The sequence below is a fragment of the Eptesicus fuscus genome, chromosome 15, assembly GCF_027574615.1.
Source record: "Eptesicus fuscus isolate TK198812 chromosome 15, DD_ASM_mEF_20220401, whole genome shotgun sequence".
In the NCBI taxonomy this organism is placed as follows: Eukaryota; Metazoa; Chordata; class Mammalia; order Chiroptera; family Vespertilionidae; genus Eptesicus; species Eptesicus fuscus.
Genome location: NC_072487.1, coordinates 50,079,468 through 50,102,396, shown reverse-complemented (window position 1 = coordinate 50,102,396; position 22,929 = coordinate 50,079,468). Strand labels below are relative to the sequence as shown.

The 22,929-nt window shown below is 45.2% G+C and overlaps 1 protein-coding gene and 1 non-coding gene across 4 annotated transcripts in view; both read right to left on the bottom strand.

Annotated features, from left to right (window-relative positions):
- Window positions 1–1,133: 1,133 nt before the first annotated feature.
- Window positions 1,134–22,929, bottom strand: part of UNC13B (unc-13 homolog B) — a 147,326-nt gene continuing 125,530 nt past the window's right edge. The window contains exons 10-32 of one of the 3 annotated variants that reach the window (XM_028146130.2): window positions 22,750–22,865; window positions 22,281–22,444; window positions 18,925–19,075; window positions 16,409–16,477; window positions 14,785–14,874; window positions 14,330–14,458; window positions 12,985–13,112; window positions 12,273–12,358; window positions 10,675–10,801; window positions 10,330–10,426; window positions 9,965–10,108; window positions 9,567–9,644; window positions 8,971–9,048; window positions 8,644–8,732; window positions 8,251–8,403; window positions 8,017–8,140; window positions 7,852–7,908; window positions 7,493–7,573; window positions 6,436–6,583; window positions 4,897–4,953; window positions 3,998–4,090; window positions 3,658–3,817; window positions 1,134–3,499 (exon numbers count right to left, since the gene is read on the bottom strand). In XM_028146130.2, the coding sequence (XP_028001931.2) occupies window positions 3,214–3,499; window positions 3,658–3,817; window positions 3,998–4,090; window positions 4,897–4,953; window positions 6,436–6,583; window positions 7,493–7,573; window positions 7,852–7,908; window positions 8,017–8,140; window positions 8,251–8,403; window positions 8,644–8,732; window positions 8,971–9,048; window positions 9,567–9,644; window positions 9,965–10,108; window positions 10,330–10,426; window positions 10,675–10,801; window positions 12,273–12,358; window positions 12,985–13,112; window positions 14,330–14,458; window positions 14,785–14,874; window positions 16,409–16,477; window positions 18,925–19,075; window positions 22,281–22,444; window positions 22,750–22,865 (2,705 nt within the window). In that variant the 3' untranslated portion in view covers window positions 1,134–3,213. The remainder of the gene's footprint in view (window positions 3,500–3,657; window positions 3,818–3,997; window positions 4,091–4,896; window positions 4,954–6,435; window positions 6,584–7,492; window positions 7,574–7,851; window positions 7,909–8,016; window positions 8,141–8,250; window positions 8,404–8,643; window positions 8,733–8,970; window positions 9,049–9,566; window positions 9,645–9,964; window positions 10,109–10,329; window positions 10,427–10,674; window positions 10,802–12,272; window positions 12,359–12,984; window positions 13,113–14,329; window positions 14,459–14,784; window positions 14,875–16,408; window positions 16,478–18,924; window positions 19,076–22,280; window positions 22,445–22,749; window positions 22,866–22,929) is intronic. The other 2 variants (XM_054726888.1, XM_008141936.2) reach the window with 2 other exon arrangements.
- On the bottom strand, window positions 15,492–15,623 carry LOC114231755 (small nucleolar RNA SNORA51). Its single transcript, XR_003617751.1, has one exon. It is a non-coding gene; the product is annotated as a small nucleolar RNA SNORA51 (small nucleolar RNA).

Genomic DNA, 22,929 nt, shown 5'->3' with positions numbered 1-22,929 from the left:
GCGGCGGGGTAGGCGGGGAGAGCATGGGGAAGCCTCCCCGCCTTCCCCACTGCAAAGGAAGTGCTTTAGAATAGCCGCAGGACGGTGAGGGATGCCTGCCCTTGTCCTGAAGGGTCTTGGAATTTCAGCCTAAAGACTATGATAGGTAACTACTGAATAGCTTTAACAGGAAAGAGACCAAAGTGTGTGAAGAGGACAGGGGCAGAATGGAGGCAGATGATCAGCAGTAATCCAGATAAGAACTACAAGCCACTACTCCACTTGTGGTATTATGTGTGTGTGTGTGGTTTTTTATTTTCCTTTTTAAATATATTTTTATTGATTTCAGAGAGGAAGGGAGAGGGAGATAGAAACATCAATGAGAGAGAATCATTGATCGGCTGTCTCCTGCATGCCCCCTACTGGGGACTGAGCCCACAACCTGAGCATGTACCCTGACCAGGAATTGAACTGTGACCTCCTGGTTCATAGGTCGATGTTCAACCACTGAGCCATGCCAGCTGGGCCACTTGTGGTATTGTAACTGAGGTGAGACAATGAATTCAAAAGGTAAGTTTGAGATGTTTCATCTTGAAGGGTGTTTGCTGGTTTCTTTCTGAAAGAGCTGCATTTAATACCAGTCTTTGCAGGTGACACTCATCATGATGACCGCTATTCAAATTGATCATCATTGGGCCTGGTGGCGACGAATAATACAGAAAGGATATTCAAGTAAAATCTGCAGACATCTTGTGATTATTTCTAGTATTACGTTTCTCATCGTTCATAACCTGATGGCCATTTATGACAGATACTAGGAGTCACAAGATGTCACCACAATCCAACTAGAATTACCAGGGTGTCTCATTAACAAGGATCAAACTGATGCCTCACAAAGGAGAAACGGACAGACACCAAGTCAGGTTGATCTTAAATTAAACCTGGACACCTTTGGGCTTTTGGGCCTTTGGGCCTTTTTAAAGTCTCTTGAGCATTTTTAAATAGAAGTAAATTTGGGCTTCACAAAACAAAACAAAACAAAACAAAAACCCAAAAGGTAAGCTTGAGGCAAAAATGATAGGCAACTGGTTTGGGAAAGGAAGAAGTTTAAAAATGACTGGGCAACTGAATTGTAAGGATTTATTTAGCAAGCAAATGGAAATAAAAAACTGGGAGGCTCTAGTTAGCTCCCTTCTCAGAGAATTTGGGTAGTGCTGGAAAAGTAGACATAACTCCCTGAGTTAATGTGCCTTAGCTGGGGGCCTGCTCTATGCGGTAAATGGATAAATGGGTGCCCTTTGGGTGCCACCCTGTTAAGTGGTGACAGGGCAAGTTGAGAGTAGGTGAACACTTTCTCTGATTCCCATGCCAGGAGGCCTCACTTTTACCTTGTTTCTTCCCTGTTGGGAGTAGACTTTATCCTTGAATTTCCCTGCATGAAAGGCCACTGTGCACTCCTAGGCCTACACCTCTGTCCTGCACAGGCAGCCTCAACCCTCCCCAACCTCAGGAGACACGTCTCTCCCCAGGAGGCCCCTGCCTTGTTCTTATGGCCCAGGCTGTGTCTGTCCTAGAAGAAAAGCCTTGTGGTCCTAGAACAGGAAAGATAGAGCATGGGTTAGTTTTCACACATGCCATCTCCTATTTTCTGGAACTTTTGCAGGAAGCTCATGCCCTGGGTCTCATGCTTTTGTTAACTGGACTGTGTGGTCTCAGGTTAAGGCCAAGATGCTAGCACATTGGCTGCGTTACTGCTTGGTGCTTATCCCCCACTTGCAGGGGCAGGGGTGAGTGAGAGGTAGGTTTGGGGAGGGGGTGGGAAGAGCAGCAAAGTCCACTGGTCCAACATATGCCATTATATAGGACAGTCATTTCTACAACTTTCCACATTTTAGCAGAATTACAAGACCCCAAAGGCTGCTATAAGATAATTTATTACAGACTAGCCAATAATCTCCTGTAACAATGGCACATACAATAATTAACAACAGCAAATATGCTTAGTTTCTTGTTAAATGTAATGACCAGTACAGCTGTGGACAATGCAGAGTCCTCAGAAAGTCCAGGAAGGAAGTCCAGGAAGCTGCTACCAAGGATATTAAAGGACCGTGTCATTTCTCTGAGCAAAGGCCTGGAAATTCCACATGACCCCTTGCAAGAGTTTGTCTCTAACCTCCCAGGGAATGTTGAGGCCCTCCTCCACCCAGCCTGTATAGAGGGATCATAGGCCAAGTTTCTTCCAGAGGGCTGAACACCTATAAGGGGGACACAGCTGACCTAATGAAAGGAGTGAAGTCAAAGGCTAGATTCTTTCTACAAGTGGGGGGACAACCAGAAGGCAGTGGCCGTAAGTGAGGAGAACTCCTTCTAGACTAATTTCCCAAAATTTTTGGCTTTGTTCGGGGCCCACCCAAGAAGGGAATATAGTCCCCTCTCCTGGATCCTTCAACCAGTCCTCAGATGCATACACACAAAAACAGCCTCTCATGTCCTGAAGCATCACTTCCCTTCCTACAGGAGTGAGGTAGAGGGACTCCTGGGAAAGTAGCCTCTGGTACTTGGGTTCCAAGGAATATTCTGCTCAAGGCTCTGAAGCACCATATGAACCTGCTTCTGCTCACGACAGATATAAACTGGGTAAGGGATTAACAGAGCTCATTTCTAGAGGTATCTTGTTCAGTTTCAAAGCCTTTTTCTCACTGGACGCACACAAAACCAGTGGATTCTGCTCAATGGACAGTGTGAATTCTATTCTGTGTGCTCTAGCCCTGGCTATATTTCAATCTAGACTACAGGGCTCAGTGATACCTATAGGCTCAACTGACTACTTAGCTGGCCAGGCACAAGCTCCTGGCCCTCTCAACTTGTTCTTCTAATGATTGGTACATAGGGGTCCAACTGGATAAGGTGCAGTATGGAGAGGGGTAGACATGGGGTATCGAGTGGAGGTGTGTCTACCAAGAATGGGTGACACTCTCAGAAATGTCTGTCCCTCTCTCTTTATGGAAAAATCTCCCTATGCAGTAACCCCCTAGCACCACAGACCTACTGGTCAGGGATTCATGACCCTTTCTGTGAAAAGCCAAACTCCCATCACCCCAAAATTTTCCTTAAATGTGTTTAACTGAAGAAGTCAGCCTCTTCACTAGGAGGACCTAAGCTGGCTACATAGTAACTCCCACGGCCCTGATTTGTGGAACTGGTGCCATCTGGTTGGCACAGGAGCTCAGGTGCTCAGCTCCCCTCCTCCATGGAACGAGACTCCGATTTGAGCTTCACAAACTCTCGAGCCACTTCGTCATTGCTCCTCTGAGACAGAATCCGGAGGATGGTCATGCCTGTCTCATCCATGTGGATCTTCCGGCCCAAGGGGCACCAGCAGGCACAGCTGCCCTTGGCTGCCACATCCCTCAGAGGCATCACAGCCAGCCCTAGAACACGATCCTCTCGGGCAAAGCAGTAATCCTTCACACATATTTGCAATTCATAGGCTTCTGGCCCCTCTTCATTTCCCAGGAGGCTGTGATCACAGGGTAAGGTAGGAGGCCAGAAATGAGGGGATCTTCAACTGAATTCATCCCAGCTGCCATTCAGCCCATCCCTCCTCTCCCCTCTCAAGTCTCACCTCCCAGTTCACCCCCATCCCACAGTCCTGCCAATTCCCATCCCATAACTTACAAGTGAAATGTCTCATTGTACTTGGGGGCCCAGTTGTTGCTTTTTGACTTGGTTGTGAACTTCCTCTTCTTATCGCTTTGATGTGGGCCAACCATGGTCACTTCCACAAAGGGTCGGAACATCCCCGCTGTCTGCCACCTGAGGTCATTAGCAGCCACCACTGTCCAAACAAGGGGAACTTGTGAGGGATTACACCAAGTGTTCCCAGTTCTTGAGCCCCAGGTGGCACTCCCCATAGAAGAGGGCTAAGCTGGAGGGCTGGGCTAAACAGGCTCTGCTTTTGACTGATGAGGCCACTGAGCAAGAAATGGTGTGAGACCCGTAAATCTATGCCACTCACCTTTCACTGTGACCTTGTGCTCTCCAGTTCCAGGATGTGTAAACAAGTCCACCTGAATAGAGACTTCTCCAACAGGATCATCCACCCCAGACCCTGAGGGACAGATGGACACATCATCCTCCACTGCATAAGATTTTAGGCCTACTTGTTCCAGATAAAACAGGAGTTAGGAGGCCACAACCCTATACCCTACAGTGTGAAGCAGTCACCCACAATAGCCATGGGGAAGTAAGCATGGGAGAAGTGAATAAAAGGGGATAAAGAATGAGGTTGTGTATTAAAATACAAGTTAGGCTGACAAGATATTAGGCAAAACGTCTTTTAAAAATGCACCAGGAATCTCTCAGGTTCCTCAAACCTCTCCTATCTCCTAGGCTGCAGATGTTGGAGAAGGAGAGTGCTGCCACCCTGTGTCTTTAAAAACTATGTCCATCCCATGGTCTTACTGGAACAAAAGCAGTAACCTCCCACCTATCCCTGGATTCCTGGAGGTCCCTGCTTGGGAGGCTGCTCTGCTCAGAAAGACATTATCCTACTCACATTTGGACCTCTCCACAAACAGCTTCCCAATCTCAATGTCTGGCCAATTAGCAGGTTCCCCTTAGCAGAGGCCTCACTTTATTTCGAAAAAAAACAAAACAAACAAAAAAAAAACAGCAGTACCTGCACCCAGATAAAACTTCTTTGTCCTAAGGTGGAGGGTAAGGATAATTCTGAGGACAGAACTATTGCTAACCCCATCTCAGACTGTATGAATACAATGCCCATCTCAGACTTGGGATAGAGCTTCTGAACTTTGACACCTAGTTCCTCCACTCCAAAAATAAGCAGCTCATGTTAGTTCATAGGTGACAGTGTTAGGCAATGATAGGGTCATATCTGCATGGTTTATAACATACCCTTTTCCGGCCGAATGTCCTCATTAGCAGTAAACCTAATACCTTTCCCATCATGCACTGAGTGAGGGCAGGAAAGTCAAGAGGTAGTAGCAGCAGTAGGACAGAGAAAGAAGAATCAGTTAGTGGTCTAAGGAGTTAACAGCCATTCAGAGCAGCTCTACACATATTCTGAGGGAGCATAGAGATGGGGCAGGGTGGAGAGAGAAGTAACAAAGCTGGGGTCAGTGCCTGAATACTCCAAATCAGACTTCATGGGTCAAAGATCAATCAAATCATATGAGAGTGAAGGTATCTAAGCCCAGTGGGGCACGAAAAAGAAAGGCTGTAGGCTCTAATTTCCTAGGCTCTTAAGTAATAAAGCAATGGGTAGAAAAATATACATATAAACTCGGATCCTCCCTGCAGTCCTCACTCCTACTCTTACCTCATATCTGTCTATTCCAGCTTCTGCTCATCTTTATAATTAGCTTAAAGCTCAAAGTTGTTGGTGTGTTGTTGTTTTTTTAAAGCCTTTCTGGATTAACTCAGAACCTTCCTAATGTTATGGACTTTTACATGTACTCAGCTCTGTAAAGGTTTTCTCTGTCCCCTTAAGCAAGGCTCATAACTTCTTTTGCTTCCTCTTCCTCCCACCCTAGACTTAAAATAAGAACAGATGTGAAAAATGTAGTACTGCAGGCCTTGTGTATCTTTTCACCTTCCACCAAGTCCAGTCTAACTGCTTAGATTCCTCTTCCCCTTCAGGCCAGCTTTATACTCCAGATCCGTAGCTCAGTAAGGCCCAAGCCTTCCCCATCCCTCCTCCACCAGCTTCACTGCCCCAGGAAGCATGCCCAGGTTTCCCTGGAACCAACAATAATAAATGCACCTGAAGGTCCTTCCTGGGAGGGCCCTTCTCCAAGGTCAGGGTCAGAATTTAGTCATGTTTATGCAGAGGTGTTTTGTTATGGATAGGCCTGACTGGAGGCAGGGAGGGGTTCTGAGGACTGGAAGTCACTGAGAGAAAACCAGCCCCCTGGGTCCTCTGTGCATTAGCATCACCCATGAGGCTGGAGCTCAGCTATGTATGTGATCTGCACCATTTCTTCAACTCTCCTATGGTTTGCCTCTCTTCTTCTTGTCCATGCTGGAGAATCTGGAAAGTCTTTTGCTTTCTATGCCCAGGACAACTTCCAACAAAGGTTCCCAAAGCAATGAGTCCTCATGAATGTCTCAATCACTCATTCGCTAGGCTTCCTCACAGATTTTTCCCTACCAAACAAGGTATACTACTTGAGCTCAATAAACATGCACTGGACAGGCAATGTCTGGGAGGAAAATCTCAGGCACATTTTCCAGGTCCCTGTGATTCTCCTGTCTGGTATTGAGTATGGGGTGGGGGTAAGTATTAGGGTTCTTCAAGAAATCCTGGGGATTGAGTTTGAAGGGGTCTATGAAGAAGTACCTCTTAGAGAGGTCTAAGAGCTAGAGGACCCTAACTCCATAGGGGCAGAGATAGATCAGGAAAGGGAGGCAGTGACCCAAAGCCCTTAGTCTTACCCTGGGCAGTCTGTGAACGCACAAAGGTTTTGATGAGGGTATCTGTAGTCTGTGTGTACAGAGATAGGGCATAGCGGAGGGACTGCAGATCTGAGCTCTTCTCCAGGAAGGTTTTCTTCAGTCCATTGCCTCCTGCATGAAAGTATTGCTGAAAGACAAAAGAGTACGTGCTACTGCCTCATGCCCTCATAGAGAGGCAGTTCCCCAAAACTGTCCTCAGAGAAATGACATCTGAGGTTCAATGAAGATGTCAGAAGAGGATGGTGAGAACAATAAGTCAATCAGTAAACAACAAGATCAGGCGTCACATCTCTCAGGTGAAGAGTATTATTTGGGTCTCTGGTAGGAGTGGGAGGGGATAGCCATGTTACTAGATTTTGGTTTTGAAGGACGGATCTATCTGGACAAGCAAAGATATGAGACAGAAGCATTTCAGGCAGAGAGTAGACAGAAGTGCTCTTTTATCCCCTCTGAATTCTTAGAGAACTTTATACCTATGACCTACCTCTCCCAAGTGCCCTGAATCACAGTTCTCATATACCTGCCTTATAACCATTACAACCACCTTGAGGCTAGGAACCATATTGATTCTTTCCGTATCATTCACAGTACACAGTGTCTGGTGCATGTTGCCTAATTGAATAAAGAAGTGGGTAGTAGAAAAAAAATCCTTTGAAAACCCAAATGACTTTATATGTAAGTGAAAGAGGGGAATATCAGCCAGATCTGGGGTATTAGGATCTGGAAGATTAATTCCCAGTGGAAAATATTCAGGAATGGCAATGAAGAGCTAAGTAAATTGAATGTGTGCAATTCAGAACCCAGGAATAAGTAAGTATTCTAGGTCCATGGTGAGTCACCCTAGACCACACAGGAGGTGCCTTTTTGATTGCTCCCAAGTAGGAATACAGACATAGCAGAGAAAGAAACAGACATAAAAACCACTCTCTCTGATGTGGGTGACAGGAGCCTGAGGGTCACCTAGTCTGGCAGAGTGAAATGCCAGGGCCAAGAGGGTGTGGTAGTAAAACTGTCTGGAGGCAGGGGAGGTCTCCACCTTGATGGTGTCCAGGGCGAGGTCAAGGACAGCACACTGCTTCGGAGTGAGACTCCGTGTTTCCTCTCGCACCATGTGGTCCTGGAACCACAGAGAAAGCAACAGCATCAGGTCAGCTTGGGGCTGTCATGAAAATCTTGCCCTTACCTGCCAACCCACAGCTACATGGCACTCTCCTTTCCCTCCTCTTCAATCTCCAAAACTTAAATTTCCTTCCTTCCTTCCTTCCAGGCAACCTCCTACCCCCACCAGCCTCAGAAGGACTCCATACATCTAGAGCAGCAGTCGCCAACCCTTCGGACCTCATGGACCACCAGTAGTCCACGGACCACCAGTTGGCGACTGTTGATCTAGAGTACCTTGAGTTTGGAAAGATGGCTCAGCTCCTTGGCAGCAGTGAAGATCAGCTGAGTGCCCTGGGCAGAGAAGGAATCAGTCAAAAGCAGAAGACTCCAAACTCGATCAGGAAGCATGGAGCGAGGCAAGGGAGACCGCAGAAGGAAGTTGAAGGGAAGTGTCCTTACCGTGTGGTCAGTGAGTGGGGGCAGAACAATCATCCTTTCCATTGTGTTCAATACCACCCGCCAGAGCTCCTTCAGTACACGCTTCAGGACCGTCTTCTCACACACAGTGGCAAAAAGGGTGAGGCTGCAGGCCCAGGGAACAGGTAAGGCTGGGTGGGTGAGTGAGAACTCCCCTCCCCAAGAGGCTCCTCTGCCTTGCTTGTCAGGGAGGACAGTCCTGAGTACTGTACTCACTTGCCATCCAGGAAGTCCATGAGAGGTCGGAGAACGCTATCTGCATCCTGAGCCACTGAGGCCCTGGCGTTGGGGGATGCATTCCCTGGGCCCCGCACCTGGCCCAGGATGTCGGCCATTTGTTTAATGCACTCATCAATCCGCACCTGGAAACTACACATGTGCCCATAGTGCAACCCTCTCCTTCCCAAACACACTTCTGTCCCTGGAGTAGCACCAACTATTTGATCCTACTCCAGAACACTCATGGTACAGCTCCAATAGGGGGAGCCAACAGGAAGAGAGGGAAGATCCACACACCTGCAGCTGGATGGATGGGTGTGGGGCAGGGGCTTTGAGATTCATCAGGAACCACATCTGGCTCTGAGGACTATGTGTTTTGGGGCCACTGACCTGTTTCCAAACACCATGCTGAGCTCATCCAGAACTGTATTCAGTTTCACCTGCAGCTCCTTCAGACTGTCTGCAGCTTCAGGATCCAACTGTATCCACAGGAGGTGGGCTTGGCTTGGTTCAATTACCCTTGTCTCCCATCCTGGTGTCCCCACTCCTCCCTCCTTGAGCCTTTACCCCAATGCCTACTCAAATCTCTCAGCCCAAGCCAGCCCAGACCCCAAGCTAAACTCCTGGCCTACACCCAGTCAAGAAAGGGTAGAGTTCTGTGGTCAGAAAGCTAAGGAACAAAGGGAAAGTACAGCAACCCCAAACCCTAAGACCTACCTCCTTGCCTCCCATGGCCTCAAACATTTTCTCCAGCTGGACCCTCAGTTGCTGCATGTTGTTCATCAGGATGCAGGGCTTTGGGGACAGATGGAGCTGCTAAGTCTTGGCTTCTTTTAGCACAGGACCCATCAGCCTCGGGTTCCTCCCTTGCTCACACTACTCCAAAAGCCACAGGGAAATTACGACAGGTTTTACATGTGTCTCTCCCTAAGCACTGAGATCTGGAACCAATTCAGACAATTCTCCATGAATGAAGACTAGAAGCAAATGTTTCTGTTTTTAAGCTGGGGGGTGGGCCCCAGGTGTTCATGGTGTTATCCTTTAAAACTCTTAGAATATCTCAACTTTTCTTTTTTTACTATTAAAAAAGAGACTAAGCAAAAGTCTAGCTTAGTAGAGGCTAAAGAACCAAATGGAAGCTCAGATGAACTCCTAGTCAAGTTCTTATTCTGTGGCACAATATCAAGCGAAGCCCTGCTGGGAATCAGAAGTCAGGAGCATCGCCCCACCCTCAGCTCGAAGAATAGCTTCAAAAGGAAGGATTCAAGTGGCTTCCATTCCCTTCTTCAAGGGTCCCAAGGCCGGATCCTCACCATTTTCTCTTTTGTGCAATAAGCTGGGAAGTTCTTTGATAAGATGTCTGCATACTGCATCAGCACCTTCCCGATGGTCTGAGAAAAGAAAAAAGGAAAGGAGAAGGAAACCTTAGCTCTCCCCACAAGGATCTTGTGAACCTTTTGAACACTATGAGAGGTCATACCTCTCATCCTAGAACAAAACAATATAGAGGTAAAGTAGAATCTCACAGAAAGGACAAAGCTCCCTCTCAACCCCAGAACAGCACTGAGACAAACCCATTTGTCCACCGTGGACATGAACAAAGGATAATGGGGTAACCCAGGTTTCACCTCAAGGCCACCACAAGCTCAGGCCTGTGACTAGGCTGTGAGTGGTGGTAGTATGGGGAAGGGGAAGGGTGGGTCATGGTCACCTTAGCAAATCTCCTCATGTAGTGGGCAAGGATGTTGGGGTCTGGGCATTCCAGCTTTCGGATGATCTCAAAGCTCTGGTTGAGCTGTGTGAAGACGTCCACCACAGAGCAGGAAAAGAGTGCGTGCTCTGATGTCTGCTGGAACTAAGGAAGGCCACATACAGGGTCAGCATCTTCAGCTACTACTTTTCTCCAAGTTCATAGGATTCAAAAGGGCTCTTCCCAGTCGGGGTGGCTTAGTGGCCCTCAACCACCCTCCTAATGGACTCTTCAGGGCAGGAGCAGCCCATCTAACTAAAGCCCAGGAACATTTGCTGACAGCCAATTGCTGGCCTCACCCTGTGCAGCCCAAGCCCCTGACTTACCCCATCCTTCTTATCTCGTTCCAGGGCCCCATGTAGGAATTCCAGGGATACATCCTCATTCTCATCCAGCCATTGTAAGACAAACTGCTCAAACCACCTGCATCCAGGAAAGAGAACTGGGGGCTGGAGCTAGTTGTTGGCATATGCCATATGCTTGACAGCTCCCCCAGACTGGGATCTTCTGGAAAGTAGGACATGTTTGACACTTTCCTCTTTCTATAGCAGTGCCCAGAACAGGTCTCAAGACTGGCTTACTGAACCAAATTGAGGATACTGGCCCCACCCCCACGCTAAGCCAGAGGGTCCCTCTTCCCTTCCCTCCATAGTGCCCACTTGATGACTCACGCTGGGTACTCAGGTACCTGCCCCTGGAGGGCAGGTAGATCCCGTACATATTCATTGTGGAGCCACTTCACCTTGAAGTGTAGGTTCATGTAGTCAGCACTCTTACACAGCCGGTCTTTCTCATGCTCTAGTGATAGGGAAGAAAGCTGGGTCAGGTCCTGGCAGTAGAGGCCCTGAGTTTTCTCAAAGGCAGCTGATCCAGTTAGGCAGCTCCTCCCAACCACCTCCTCATAGCCATGTTCCCTCTACCAGTGAGTGCTCTGTTCTCTAAGAGGCTGGCCTAAATCTTTTATAAGAGACTAAGCCAGACTCCCAGATAAGGCCTATAGTCTTCCTGCTCTGGCTTTTGGAAGTGCCAAGTGAGGTACTGGCCTCTGGTAAAGAAGATGAGAAAGGGATATGGGAGCTAATGCTGATTGGTGGGGAGACTACCCAGAACTGGAGAGGAATGTTAGTTTTCTAGGGCTTTTCTAATCCTAGAAGCTTAAATGCAGGCTTAAAAATGTAGAGATGAGCCCTAGCTGGTTTGGCTCACTGGATAGAGTGTCGGCCTGTGGACCAAAAGGTTCTGGGTTTGATTCTGGTCAAGGGCACGTACCTTAGTTGTAGGCTCCTCCCCAGCCCGGAACCTGGTCAGGGCACGTGCAGGAGGCAACCAATCAATGTGTTTCTCTCACACCGATATTTCTCTCTGTCTTTCACTCTCTCTTCCACTCTTTCTAAAAAAATCAATGGAAAAACATCCTCGGGTGAGGAAAAAAAAAAATGCAGAGATGAGCAGCTGTACATGATATTAATGGGTCAATGACAATACACAGAGACAGGGAAAACCAAAGTGGACCCAAGCTGACAGAAACTGCATTGAGCAGCCATAGTGCAACAGAATCTTGATACAAACCGAAGGGCCCAAGAGCAAAGCTGAGATCCTGAAAAATGAACTCTCAAAGAAGTTTGCAAATAAGAATAGTCAGTTTGGAAACCATGGATACACAGCCAGATGAGAGGCCCATCATGTTACAGAAAATGGGATGCTCATTATGGACTTGAAAGGGTCCATAATTTCCAGCTGAATTTCCAAAGCCTTCTGGAAAATCTAGAACAAAGAGCACTCATAGCTTGCCCAGAGTCTGGAGCACTGGCCGTAATCACAGGTTCTCGTCATCTATCCCCTTCATAGAAGAGCTTTCAAAGAAAGCCAGGCCAGGCAGTCCCTAGTGTGAGAAAAGAATTCTATTTATGTATTTAAGGGTCTATGATTCGTTAACATTGTAAAGATAAATTTCATACGACTCTTCTCCAGGAAGTGGGCCACTTGTGAACACCCAGATGGGAGGAGCTGATTCCTGGGCTGGGAAAGTCTTAGGCAGGCACTTGTTCTCAAGCTGAAGGAACGAACCTATAGCCATTTACATTATTTGTTTAGCTGAAGCTTTGTCCACCCAAGACCTCCTGAGGCCTATTACTCACTATGTATGGAATCCCTCTATTTCTCACTGTACCATTCACCCTGAACTTGCAGTTGCTGGGAGAGGAAAGAGAAAGCAAACCAGGTGCTTGGACAAGGGGCCTGCAGCCCACTGCCTTGGGCACACCCTTACCCTCCAGTGCGTATTTCATGTCTTGGGCAAAAAGTTGCCACATCACTTCTGCGCTGACTTTTCCCACATTCAGCTCCTGAGGAAACCTGGATGATGGAAGAACCCTCAGTCAGAAAACAAGGCAAGAACCATTTGATTTGATTGATTCCAAGGCTAATGTGCCCAGTTCTTAGAGGTCATTGAAGAGACAAGAAGCCTAGGAAACATGGGTAGACTCACTCTGTAAAAAGGGGGTTGGGGGTCAGCGCTAGGGCAAGTGGGGGCAGAGAATTCCCTCAGGCAAAGTGGGCCCAGGGAAAGGATGCCCAAAAGGCAGGGAAGTAAGGCCCAAAGGAGAAGGTGGAGGCTAGAAGGTAGGCCCAAGCTAAATAAGCTGGAGGAGGAAGGGTAAAGAGGTGGGCTATAAGGTGGCCCTCTTTATTCACAGCAGACAGAGACATACACACATGGTCTCTGGATCCCCTGGGACTCCCATTCCCAGAGGACTCTCACTCCAGGGAGGGTGGTGCAGTCTGGGCAGGGCCCCCCATTATGTTTCCACACCTGTCTCCAGAAACAGCTACCCAGACAGATACAAGGGACAGAGGGACAGACGGACGGACAGGAGGAAGAGGTGGCACTGCAAACATACAGAGATAGGAAAGAAAGAGGTTGTTAGACAGATGGACAAACCAACCACCAACCAGACAGGGCCAAGTGGGATGATACTCACTGGTTCAGAACAAGTGTGTAAGAATTCTTGTCTTCCTCTATGATTGACACAATGAGTGTGATAAGTTTGGGCCAGAAATCCAGATTCCGAATGCTGGGTCCTTGTTCCTCGGCAGGTAGTTCCTGCTTCTTGTTCCAGAAGAGATAGTTACAGAGTCAGAGTAGAATGTGAAGAGTGTCTCTAATCTTCCTCTTTCTTTCTGCTCTCCAAGCTCCTTCCTCTAGAATCAAGTGCCCTTCCTAGAGTCTGTCTTCCACAGAACTACCCGATATTGGGAGGTCCTTGGATACAAAGAGTTCATCCCTGTCCCCACTTCCTCAGAAGCTATAGGTTTTGTGACTCCTTGACCAAAGTAAGCAGCCTCTCCAGTCTCACTAAGTAGGTCTAGTTGCATGTGACCCACACTAGCAGCCCTCCTCTGAAACCCATCCCCCACCCCCGCCACATACATGCACATCTCAGCTCTGAGAAGCTACTTCAAGTTTTGTAGGAGCAACTGAACAGACCTAGCATGCAGGTTGGCCTAACTGCCAATGGGTTAGGACTTCCCTTAACCCCTGGAATGTCCTTATGAGGAAGAACTGCATTGAGGAAGCTACTTGCCTAGCTGAGTAAGAAAAGGCCTTGGGAAGCCAAGAATACCCAATGGGGAAAAGATAGTCTCCTTAATAAACGGTGTTGGGAAAACTAGATATTCACATGCAAAAGAATAAAATTGGATCCCTATCTTATACCACTCACAAAAATTAACTCGAAATTAGAAACAAAATACTATTGACGAGATCAAGGAAAATATACAAAGTCACCAGGTACTAAGTTAGGATCCAGCATAAAATAGGCGAAATAGGGCAGCCTTTCAGAGGACGTGGCCAGCTGTGATATTCAGCTGATCAATATATCTCAGAAGACCATGCAGTGCAGAGAGAAGTGGCCAAAGGAAAAGTTAAATTTCTATTAGCCAGTAGCTCAGAGAGACAGCTATAGAGCTTAAAGGAAGGAGACTGAAACACAGAGGGATCCATATAAGTCAGAATAAAATTAATCTTGGGGGAGAAAAAAAAAAGACTCTGGGCTGGACTGCAAATTCACCCTCTGAAACTGCTCAAATTTTTCTTAAACTAAAACTTTCTGTTCCCACTGTTGTTCAACTCAGTTATGTCACACCTGGTCCCTGTCCATCCACAAATGTCTCACATGGTCTAAATGGTTCAAATCCTACAAAACTCACTCACCCTCAAGAACATTGGACTTTGTCCTGAGCTCCCTTCCACCATGACCACAGCAAAGGAAAGCTAGGCTCCAAGAGCCACTGATAGCTGGTCCCACCTGATCCTGCACCTCTTACCAGCTGATACTGGTGGCTGTATAAGTCATGGCAGTTGTTGAAGATATACTCATATGTGGAGTTCAAACAGGCCTTCACACAATCCTTTACCACCTGGCTGGCTCTTGGAGGGCTCTGCAGTTCTTGCACCTGCCAATTAAGAACAGAAATATGGCCCAGGGTTCTGCTCACCTGGGTGGGATCTTCTCCTAGAACTAGCTCTAAACTAGTCCAGATTCCTTCATTCCTCCATGGGTTCCTGGATCTTGCCCTGGATTTAAATTGCCAAGATATCTGATGGGGAGAACTGCCAAGCCCTTCCTTATTGATCCATTGTGTTCATCAAAGTAACCCAGGGAACAAATGTACGGAAATGTGGGCTTAGAGGAGATGATTCTTGTAACCTCACACTGTGCCAAATGATTCTTATTTTCCATACCCGTGTGGCCAAGTCCCCAGACCAATTCATCTCTTACCTTCATCCTGAAGAAAGTGATGCTGGTCAGCAAATCCACTGTGGACTTTAAGTCTTGAAGCCGCTCAGGACTCCCAGCAGGGAAATTATTCTATTGTAAATCAAGCAAATGCAAGAAAGGAACAGAGAAAGATGAAAGCCTTCCCTTCCAGAAGTAATGAAATAAAAAAACTTCCCTAACTGCTACACATTGGAATTTTTCCTAGTTGAGATGGACAAAAAAGCTGTAATATTGAGATAGACAGGCCTTTGCCAAAAACAAGGGCTAATAATCCCCAGCCCAGAAAGCAATGCTTCCTCCCCGCCAAACCCTACTTCCCATGCAATGTGTGCATTTGCACAAATAAACACACACACAAACACACATACACTTACATACACACATTTTTCTTGGGTGAAGATTCTTACACCCAAATAGTGAGTTCTTCAAAAGTTACAATCTAACTGTATATCCTGGAATATAAGCGTAGCCACACTCCAGACCAAGACCTATACTTCCTGTACAGTGGGCTCCAGCTATTCCTCTGTTCTGGAGCTAGCAGATGGCAGAGCTCTGAGCAGAATTGCTTTTGGAATGAGTTCCTTAGGACGTTCTGGCCATGCTTCACTTCATTCCCTTTGACATGAGTTTTAGGAAGAAGCTGCCAATGACAGCTGAAGGGATATGTTGAGCCACTCCCCATATTAAAAACCACTTTTTTTTTCCCTCAATGTCTCCCCATTCACAATTCAGACCAGACAAAGAGCCTGAGCTGAGGTGTATATGGGGCAGGTTTACTCTGCCTCCTATTTCTGTACAGTCAGTGTAAGCACACAGCCTGTGGTAAGCACCAGGAGGCCAAAAACCACTTATTTAAACCTTCAAATAGCTACTTATATGCCAACTATAAAATATACAGTCAACTCTCCATTATTCATGCAAATGGAGGGCACTAGAAGTACAGATCATTAAAACCTCATTTTTTATTTTTTTTTACTTTGAGGTTATTTTTATACTTACTTTTTAATGTGGATATATTGCCTGTCCTGGAAATTCACAGCACTTTAAAGCAAGTAATGAATTCATTCAAAGATGATTTAACTTAGGAAGAATTGAAAACCTGCCCCTTTCCCTGTCCTGCCCGTTCCAGGTACCTACCCTCCTACTATATCTATTTCATCCCTCCATCCTAGGAATGAGATGACTTCTGCTACAAATTACTTGCCCAAGCCAAGCTGCTCTCTCTCTTCCCTTAGCTGGATTCTCCCCTGAAAAATGAGGAGAATATGGAATAATGCAAGAAGGAAACATAATTATCTAATTTTTAAAGGGGCATTTCCAGAAGAGATTATCCTCAGGAGACTCCCTAATGAGAATATCATCAGACAATTTGGTAGAGTTAAGTGAGTGGGGTTGGAAAGTCAACTGTCTTTAAAAAGCAGCCACACATACTGCTATTACACACTGCAGGGTCCTTGGAGTTTGCAGAACCACAGGTGTCGGTGGCATTGGCCATGCACATGGATGTGATGATGCAGAGCAATTTTCCTTGCCTTCAATCTTTACAGCCAAGATTGGCGTACAGTCTCTCTAGACTGAGCTAATATTATCTCTTACCCGGCCCCACAGCCATGTCCTCACTCACCCTGTATGTAGAGAGGTCAATTCTCAGGGAGTTGTGGAGCTGGTCCAGGAGTTTCACAAATCTCTCTTTCTGACAGTGAGAAGCAAAAAAGGAAAAGAGAAATAATCTGTTTCTGAGCCGCTAAAACTATAAAGAAACTGAACCACCTCTGGGTGAGGAGGAGACATTGGGTTGGGGACACATCACATCCCATCTCTCCTCATGAGGAGAATAACAACATGTAAGGGAGAAATAAAATTGATGGTCTCTGTTCCATCTCTTAGCAGCTGTTTCAAACTGGGCAATCTTTTCACACTGGCAAGGGGAAAGGCAGTCCCTGGGAGGGAAAATTGCTCTTTCTATACACGAGTCAATAGGAGATGACCAGAGAGTGCACCTCCATCCATTTGAAATGCTACCTCATCTTAGTCAAATAAAGGGAAACTCCAAACATTCTCCAACTTGTTCCTTAGTCTGTGGTCTCCTGACTTATCTTGGGGTAGCTCAGAGGAGTTAGTCACAGCCCAGCAGTAATGTTGGGAGAGAGAAAGAGTAATGTATTTGGAAGGTGATCAGGTTGTCTGTCTTGAGTGGATTTCTCTTTAAACTACATCTACAACATTTCCCTCAGTTTATATAACATATACTAATTTAATAGTTGATTTTTATAGGAAAGGTATAATTAAATGTGGATTTAAAGGCCTATAGTCTGTGCGCATAGCACTCCTAAAATGCATAGATTAATTGTATTATACTAGAGGCCCAATGCATGAATTCATGAACATTGAAAGGAAATTAATTAGAAGAAATATTTTAATATGGCTATTTGCCCTTTCTCCATAATAGAAGTGTCAACCAAATTCACGATTGACAATGATAGATCGAAACACACACATGTGATTGGCACCAGCGAGAGCTTTATATATTTAAAGGTAAACTTGCTTAATTAGACCTGCTTTCTGATTTAGCTAAACTTTTTCCAGCCCATTGAAGCACCTCAACTTCTCTGTCAGGTAATTGTCAGCAACACAGCAGTAAATATCAATGCAAAGCAGATTATTATTGTAGATCACACTGGGAGAACAAAGGGTAAAACATTTAACTACAACAGTGTTTGACTATATTCTGTGCAGTGAGAAAACCTGAAGTCATTTTCAAGGTCCACAATTTCTTACTTCTTTTCAATCAGTTCAAGTTTCTCAGCTTTCTAAATCTCCATTTTCTGGCTAATGAAAAGAAAACAGGATTCCACCAAGTCTCCTATCTACCTACTCCAGGACTTGAGGATCAAATGAGATGAGGCACGGGAAAACGCTTCACAGACATTTGGTTAAAGTGTAAAATGTTTGCACTTGGCTGTAAAGCAAGACGTGTTCCTGGGCTGAAGAAACTCCAAGGAGGCTAGTTGCTAGGGAGAGAAAGCCGGGCGTTGCTACGTGATGTCATTACCCAGTGCCCACAGCCACCATTTCGGGCTGGGCTGGGCTGGGCTGGGCTGGGCTATAGGCCGCATTTTGCACTATGGGGTTTTGGCAGCGTTGGCTGGGATTTGGTGGGCTGTTGCTCCGGGGTGGTGGCGGGGCCTGTGTCCCACTTGGGGGAAGCCCAGTGTTGCTTTGTCGGCACCAGGTCCACAGTGCCATTTCTTTATAAATGGCCAGTGCGCATCACAGCAGCTCCTGCGTTGAGCGTCTGCCCCCTGGTGGTCAGTGCACATCATAGCAACTGGTCAGAGGGACACTTAGCATATTAGCCTTTTATATATATAGATACCTTTGGATATTAAGTCAACATATAATGGGATATAACAGAATGAAACAAAGGCTTAATCAATGATATTAATTCATCTATAGAAAGACTCACTTTAATAACAAGAAAAAGTTGTTAGGTCCATAAACAGACCTAGTGGATTTGGGGGTATCAGTGATTTTATGCCTAAAGAGGTCATTTTTGTGGTGGGTCAAAGATATTTCATCTAGTTTATATTGAAGTTATGTCAGGTGACATTCTGAGTAAAGATTCAACTTCTCAAGTACCCTAACATAGGAAAGGGCCCACCCTGAATAGAAAAATAACAGTCCAGACACTAGAAAAGTGATAGGCTGAGTATACACTGATATCCTTGCTTAGGCAACAGTCTCATACGAATTTAAGTGGTATGAATCTGTCAGAGAGAGACTGAGTAATATTAAGAAAGATCCATTTGTGGACCTGTAGGACTAACGAACATGGTGATTCAGCCACACTCTTGGCTTAGAGAGGTTCTACCTGAGCCCAGGTGTGCCCCCAAACCATAGTGATGCTATTTTTCTCTCATTTATCTGTGTCTGAGGAGAGTCTATTAGTAAGTCAACATATCCATAATGAAATAAGAATAGTCTATCAGCATAGTCTGCATACTCATAAGGAAACAAATTCACCTATCTATGTGGCATCTATCTGAATTTTAGGCTCATCAACCAACTCTACAGTATTGACCATGAAAAATCAAACTTTATTAATTGATAACGGGTAGATATATTTTATATCACACTCACCCCAAAGTTGGAGGCTGCAAAGCGATCAGATGCAGAGACATTGGTGGAGGCAGTTGTGTGGGCATAGTAGGCATTGATGTTGGCGAGTAAGGTGCTCATCACTGCTGGCACACCAGGACACATGTACTTGGATGACAAACATGCAAAGTGCCTGAAAAACAGCACCCCAGCCTCAAAGACTCTTCAGGGCTTGCAGGGGAAGCCAAGTAATTAAAAGATCTCACTGATGTGTAAAAAGCTTCCAATCACCTTGATATAAAAGGATCTTCATAGTTTATTTATTCAAATACACGTTCAATAAATGCCTACCATGTGCCAGGCCCTATACTAAGTACTAGAATCCAAAGATGTAATAGCCCAGCCCTGGCTGAATGGCTCAGTTGGTTGGAGTGTCATCCCATACACCAAAAGGTTGTGGGTTTGATTCTCAGTCAGGGCTCATACAGAAGGCAAGCAATCCATGTTTCTCTCTCTCTCTTTCTTTTTTCTTCCTTTTTCTTTTCCTTCCTTCTTTCCTCCCTTCCCCCTCTCACCTCTCCCTCCCTCCATTCTTTCTCCCTTCCTCCCTTTCAGTCTCTCCCTCTTCTTCTCTCTCTAAAAAAATAAAAAATAAAAAAAAATCAATAAACCTGAGGTAAAGATTTTAAAAGCCCACAAAGATAAGATAGCCAGGCAGAGAAAGTATTAGAAAGTAAGTCAATAATTCAAGGTGTGCTACAGAAACACTGTAGAAACATACAGGAAAAATCACCTAAATCAGAATGGTTCGGGACTGGAAGGATTAGAAAAAGAAGAGATGGTTTAAACAAGTCTTAAAGGATTAGTAAGAATTAATCAAATGGAGAAATGTATAGACAAAGGGAAAATGCAAAAGACAAATATATTCATGACAGAGTGATTTATTTGGGAAACAATAGTTTGGCTACTGTTAAGGTGTCTGATAGAGGAACACCAAGAAATGCAAGAGAAGTAGGTAGAGAATAGATAATAAAAGAGTTTATCCTAAATGCTATAGTAAATTTTTAAACAAAAGTATAGTGTAATCAGATTAGTCTTTCAGAAAAGTCCCTTTGATGATAAATTGGAAAGAGAAGACTTGGACAAAGATAAGAATAAGACAGAAAGATCAGTTGAGGAGTTAATGCAATAATTCAGAAAAGAAGCAATAAAGCACTAAATAGAACAGAAAAATGGTTAAGAGCACAGACTGTGGGTTTGAATCTCACCCCCACCATTCACTCTCCTTGGATAAATTACTTAAAGTTCTCTATGTCTCAGTTTTCTTATCTGTAAAATGGTCAATAATGATTCCTGTGTCATAGGGTTGATATGAGTATTAAATGAGTTCACATTTATAATATGCTTAGACCAGTGTCTGACACATAAGGAAATGCTACATAGAAGTTATTATTATCATCATTATCATTATTGTTGAGCTATAGTAATAGTGATAGATTAAAAACATTTTTAGGAGATAGAAACTAGAGGTTTTAGAAATTGGATGTTGGGACTTAAAGGTACAGTAGTAAGTAAAAAAGAAAAGTTTAGGCTGACTGCTAAATTTTTTTGGACAACTACATAGAAAATCATACCATTTACTTAAGTAGAGAATATAGGAAGATAAGCATATTGGGTGAAGACAGTGTTGATTTGGAATTTAGGCAGAATGGATTTACAATGCCTATGGGAATACCCAGGAAGCAGCTGAAAATGGATCTGAAATTCAGGAAAAGGCCTGATCTGGAGAAAGTGACCTGGGAATCCTGATTCTAAAAGTAGTGGTTGAGGTCACAGGTTGGGATAAGGTCATCCAGGGTGAGTGAACAGAGTAAGAATGTCAGAGGGCCATTCTTAAACCTCATTGCTCACCTCTCTTCATCTATACTGAACTTCTTGTAATTCCTTGAATGTTCTTTGCTCTGTAGTATCTGAGTACACCAGTAAATGCCCTACCAAAAGTGCCCTCTCTCCTTTTCTGTATTTCAAGATTTAGTTCAAGTGTCAACTCTTTAATGGCTTCCTTCACAGGCCTCCCCTAAAATGCAGATGCTCTCATAATACCCTGGGATTACTTCTATCACAGCACTTATCACACTGTATTGTAATTGTTTGTTTACTGGTCTATCTCTCCTGCTAGAATAAGTTCCCCCAGCACAGAGGCCCCATCTTACTCAGCTTTGTGTTCTCAGCACCTAGCACAATGTGTGGCACATAGAAGGAATGCAATATAAAATTTCAGAATAAATGAGCACAGCCTGGGCAACAGTTACCCTCTGCTTACCTAGGGCTGCTTCCTGTGCAGCCTCACCAATAGACAAACTGTACTTCTCATAGTAGATGGGAATTTCTATTAGAGGAGGAATCTTGGTCAACTCCAGCTGCTTTCCCTACAGTTCAGTGCCCTTTCCAACATCCACGCCAATCGAAGAAGGCTGGTCTGTCACACACATATACATGAGCACACATACCCTATCTCCTCAGGCCAGTGATGTTTAGGCAGGTTTGTCTTTTACCCTCCCGTGCCCTTTTCCCTTCTTATGTCTGAACTCTGGGGTAGACAGACAAATACAGACAGTCCTCAGGTTATGCCAGACTCGACGTATGTCATTTCATGGTTACATCACAATCTCCCATTTACTTATAAAAAAAAAAAGTCCCGTCATTTCGACGTATGTACATATGTGCTTTATGTGTTTTTTTTTTTAATAATCAAGGTGTGTGAGGTTTTTTTTGTGTGTTTTTATTTTTTTATTTTATTGATTTTTTACAGAGAGGAAGAGAGAGGGATAGAGAGTTAGAAACATCGATGATAGAGAAACATTGATTAGCTGCCTCCTGCACACCCCCTAACTAGGGATGTGCCCGCAACCAAGGTACATGCCCTTGACCGGAATCGAACCTAGGACCTTTCAGTCCGCAGGCCGACGCTCTATCCACTGAGCCAAACCGGTTTCGGCTGCTTTATGTTTTTTATTATCTATTTACCACAAGTAAAGGTCAGGAATTGTTATCTTTCTTTTAAATTTTTTTTACTGTTTCACTTCATTACTGCTGTGTATGTGCTCCATGTGAGTGACATAGGTGCTTATGTAGGTGGGTTCTGACTTACAGCGAAAATTGTGTTTCTCGCGGTAGGAACGGATCTCCGATGTAACCTGAGGACCTACTGTACCTTCTTCCTGAGTCATTGACATACCCTCTTTGCCTTGGGGCATACACACACCTCACTTAGCTCAGACAGGGAAGCAATGAATCAATGCATATTACTGCTAAGGACCTGTCTACCCTATCAGTGTGCCTTCATTAGCAACCCCAACGGTTAGTAGCCACATCCCAAAACCCCAGGAGAGCCTCACGTCATGGCCTGATATATGGATTCGATGCCATAGCGCATAGCAAATTCATCCACAATTTCTTGGGCAGTCTCATCAAAGTACACCTTCCAGGCATCGTCTCCTCGGGCCTCAGGGATCTGGACTCCTCCATTGCCCTGAATGTCTGTGAGGTAACGAAAAAGGTTCTGCAGGAGACAGAGCAAAGGAAGGAGTTAAATATATAGATTTTTAAAAATCTGGTGGTAAAGTGCAGGGTTTCACAGAAATTCTGTCCTTCAAGTCATCGCTCAGTTCCCCTGTGGCCCTAGTAGGCTGTGAGTGAAAGAGAACTGAGGCTGGGACTGTTACTTGGGCTGTGTAGTAGCACAGTAAGCCAAGGAGTAAAATGAAAAACAGGCTCCAAATCTTTAACCATCTAGCAATCCTATTCATCATCAAAGGCCCCTCCCAGCATTGCTTTCTGGCACCCCATCTACCAAGGCTGGCTCACCTCATGGAGACATGTGTACTGCACATGATACGGGGCAACTTTCTCCTCCCCCTTGATTTCCACACTGATTTGTAGTCGAATAGCCCCTGAGACAGCTGATTTGTCTGTCCTCTTCTCTAGGAAGAAAAGAAGATGGAAATTGACACGAATGCAACTATAGACAGCGTGGACAGTTCACAC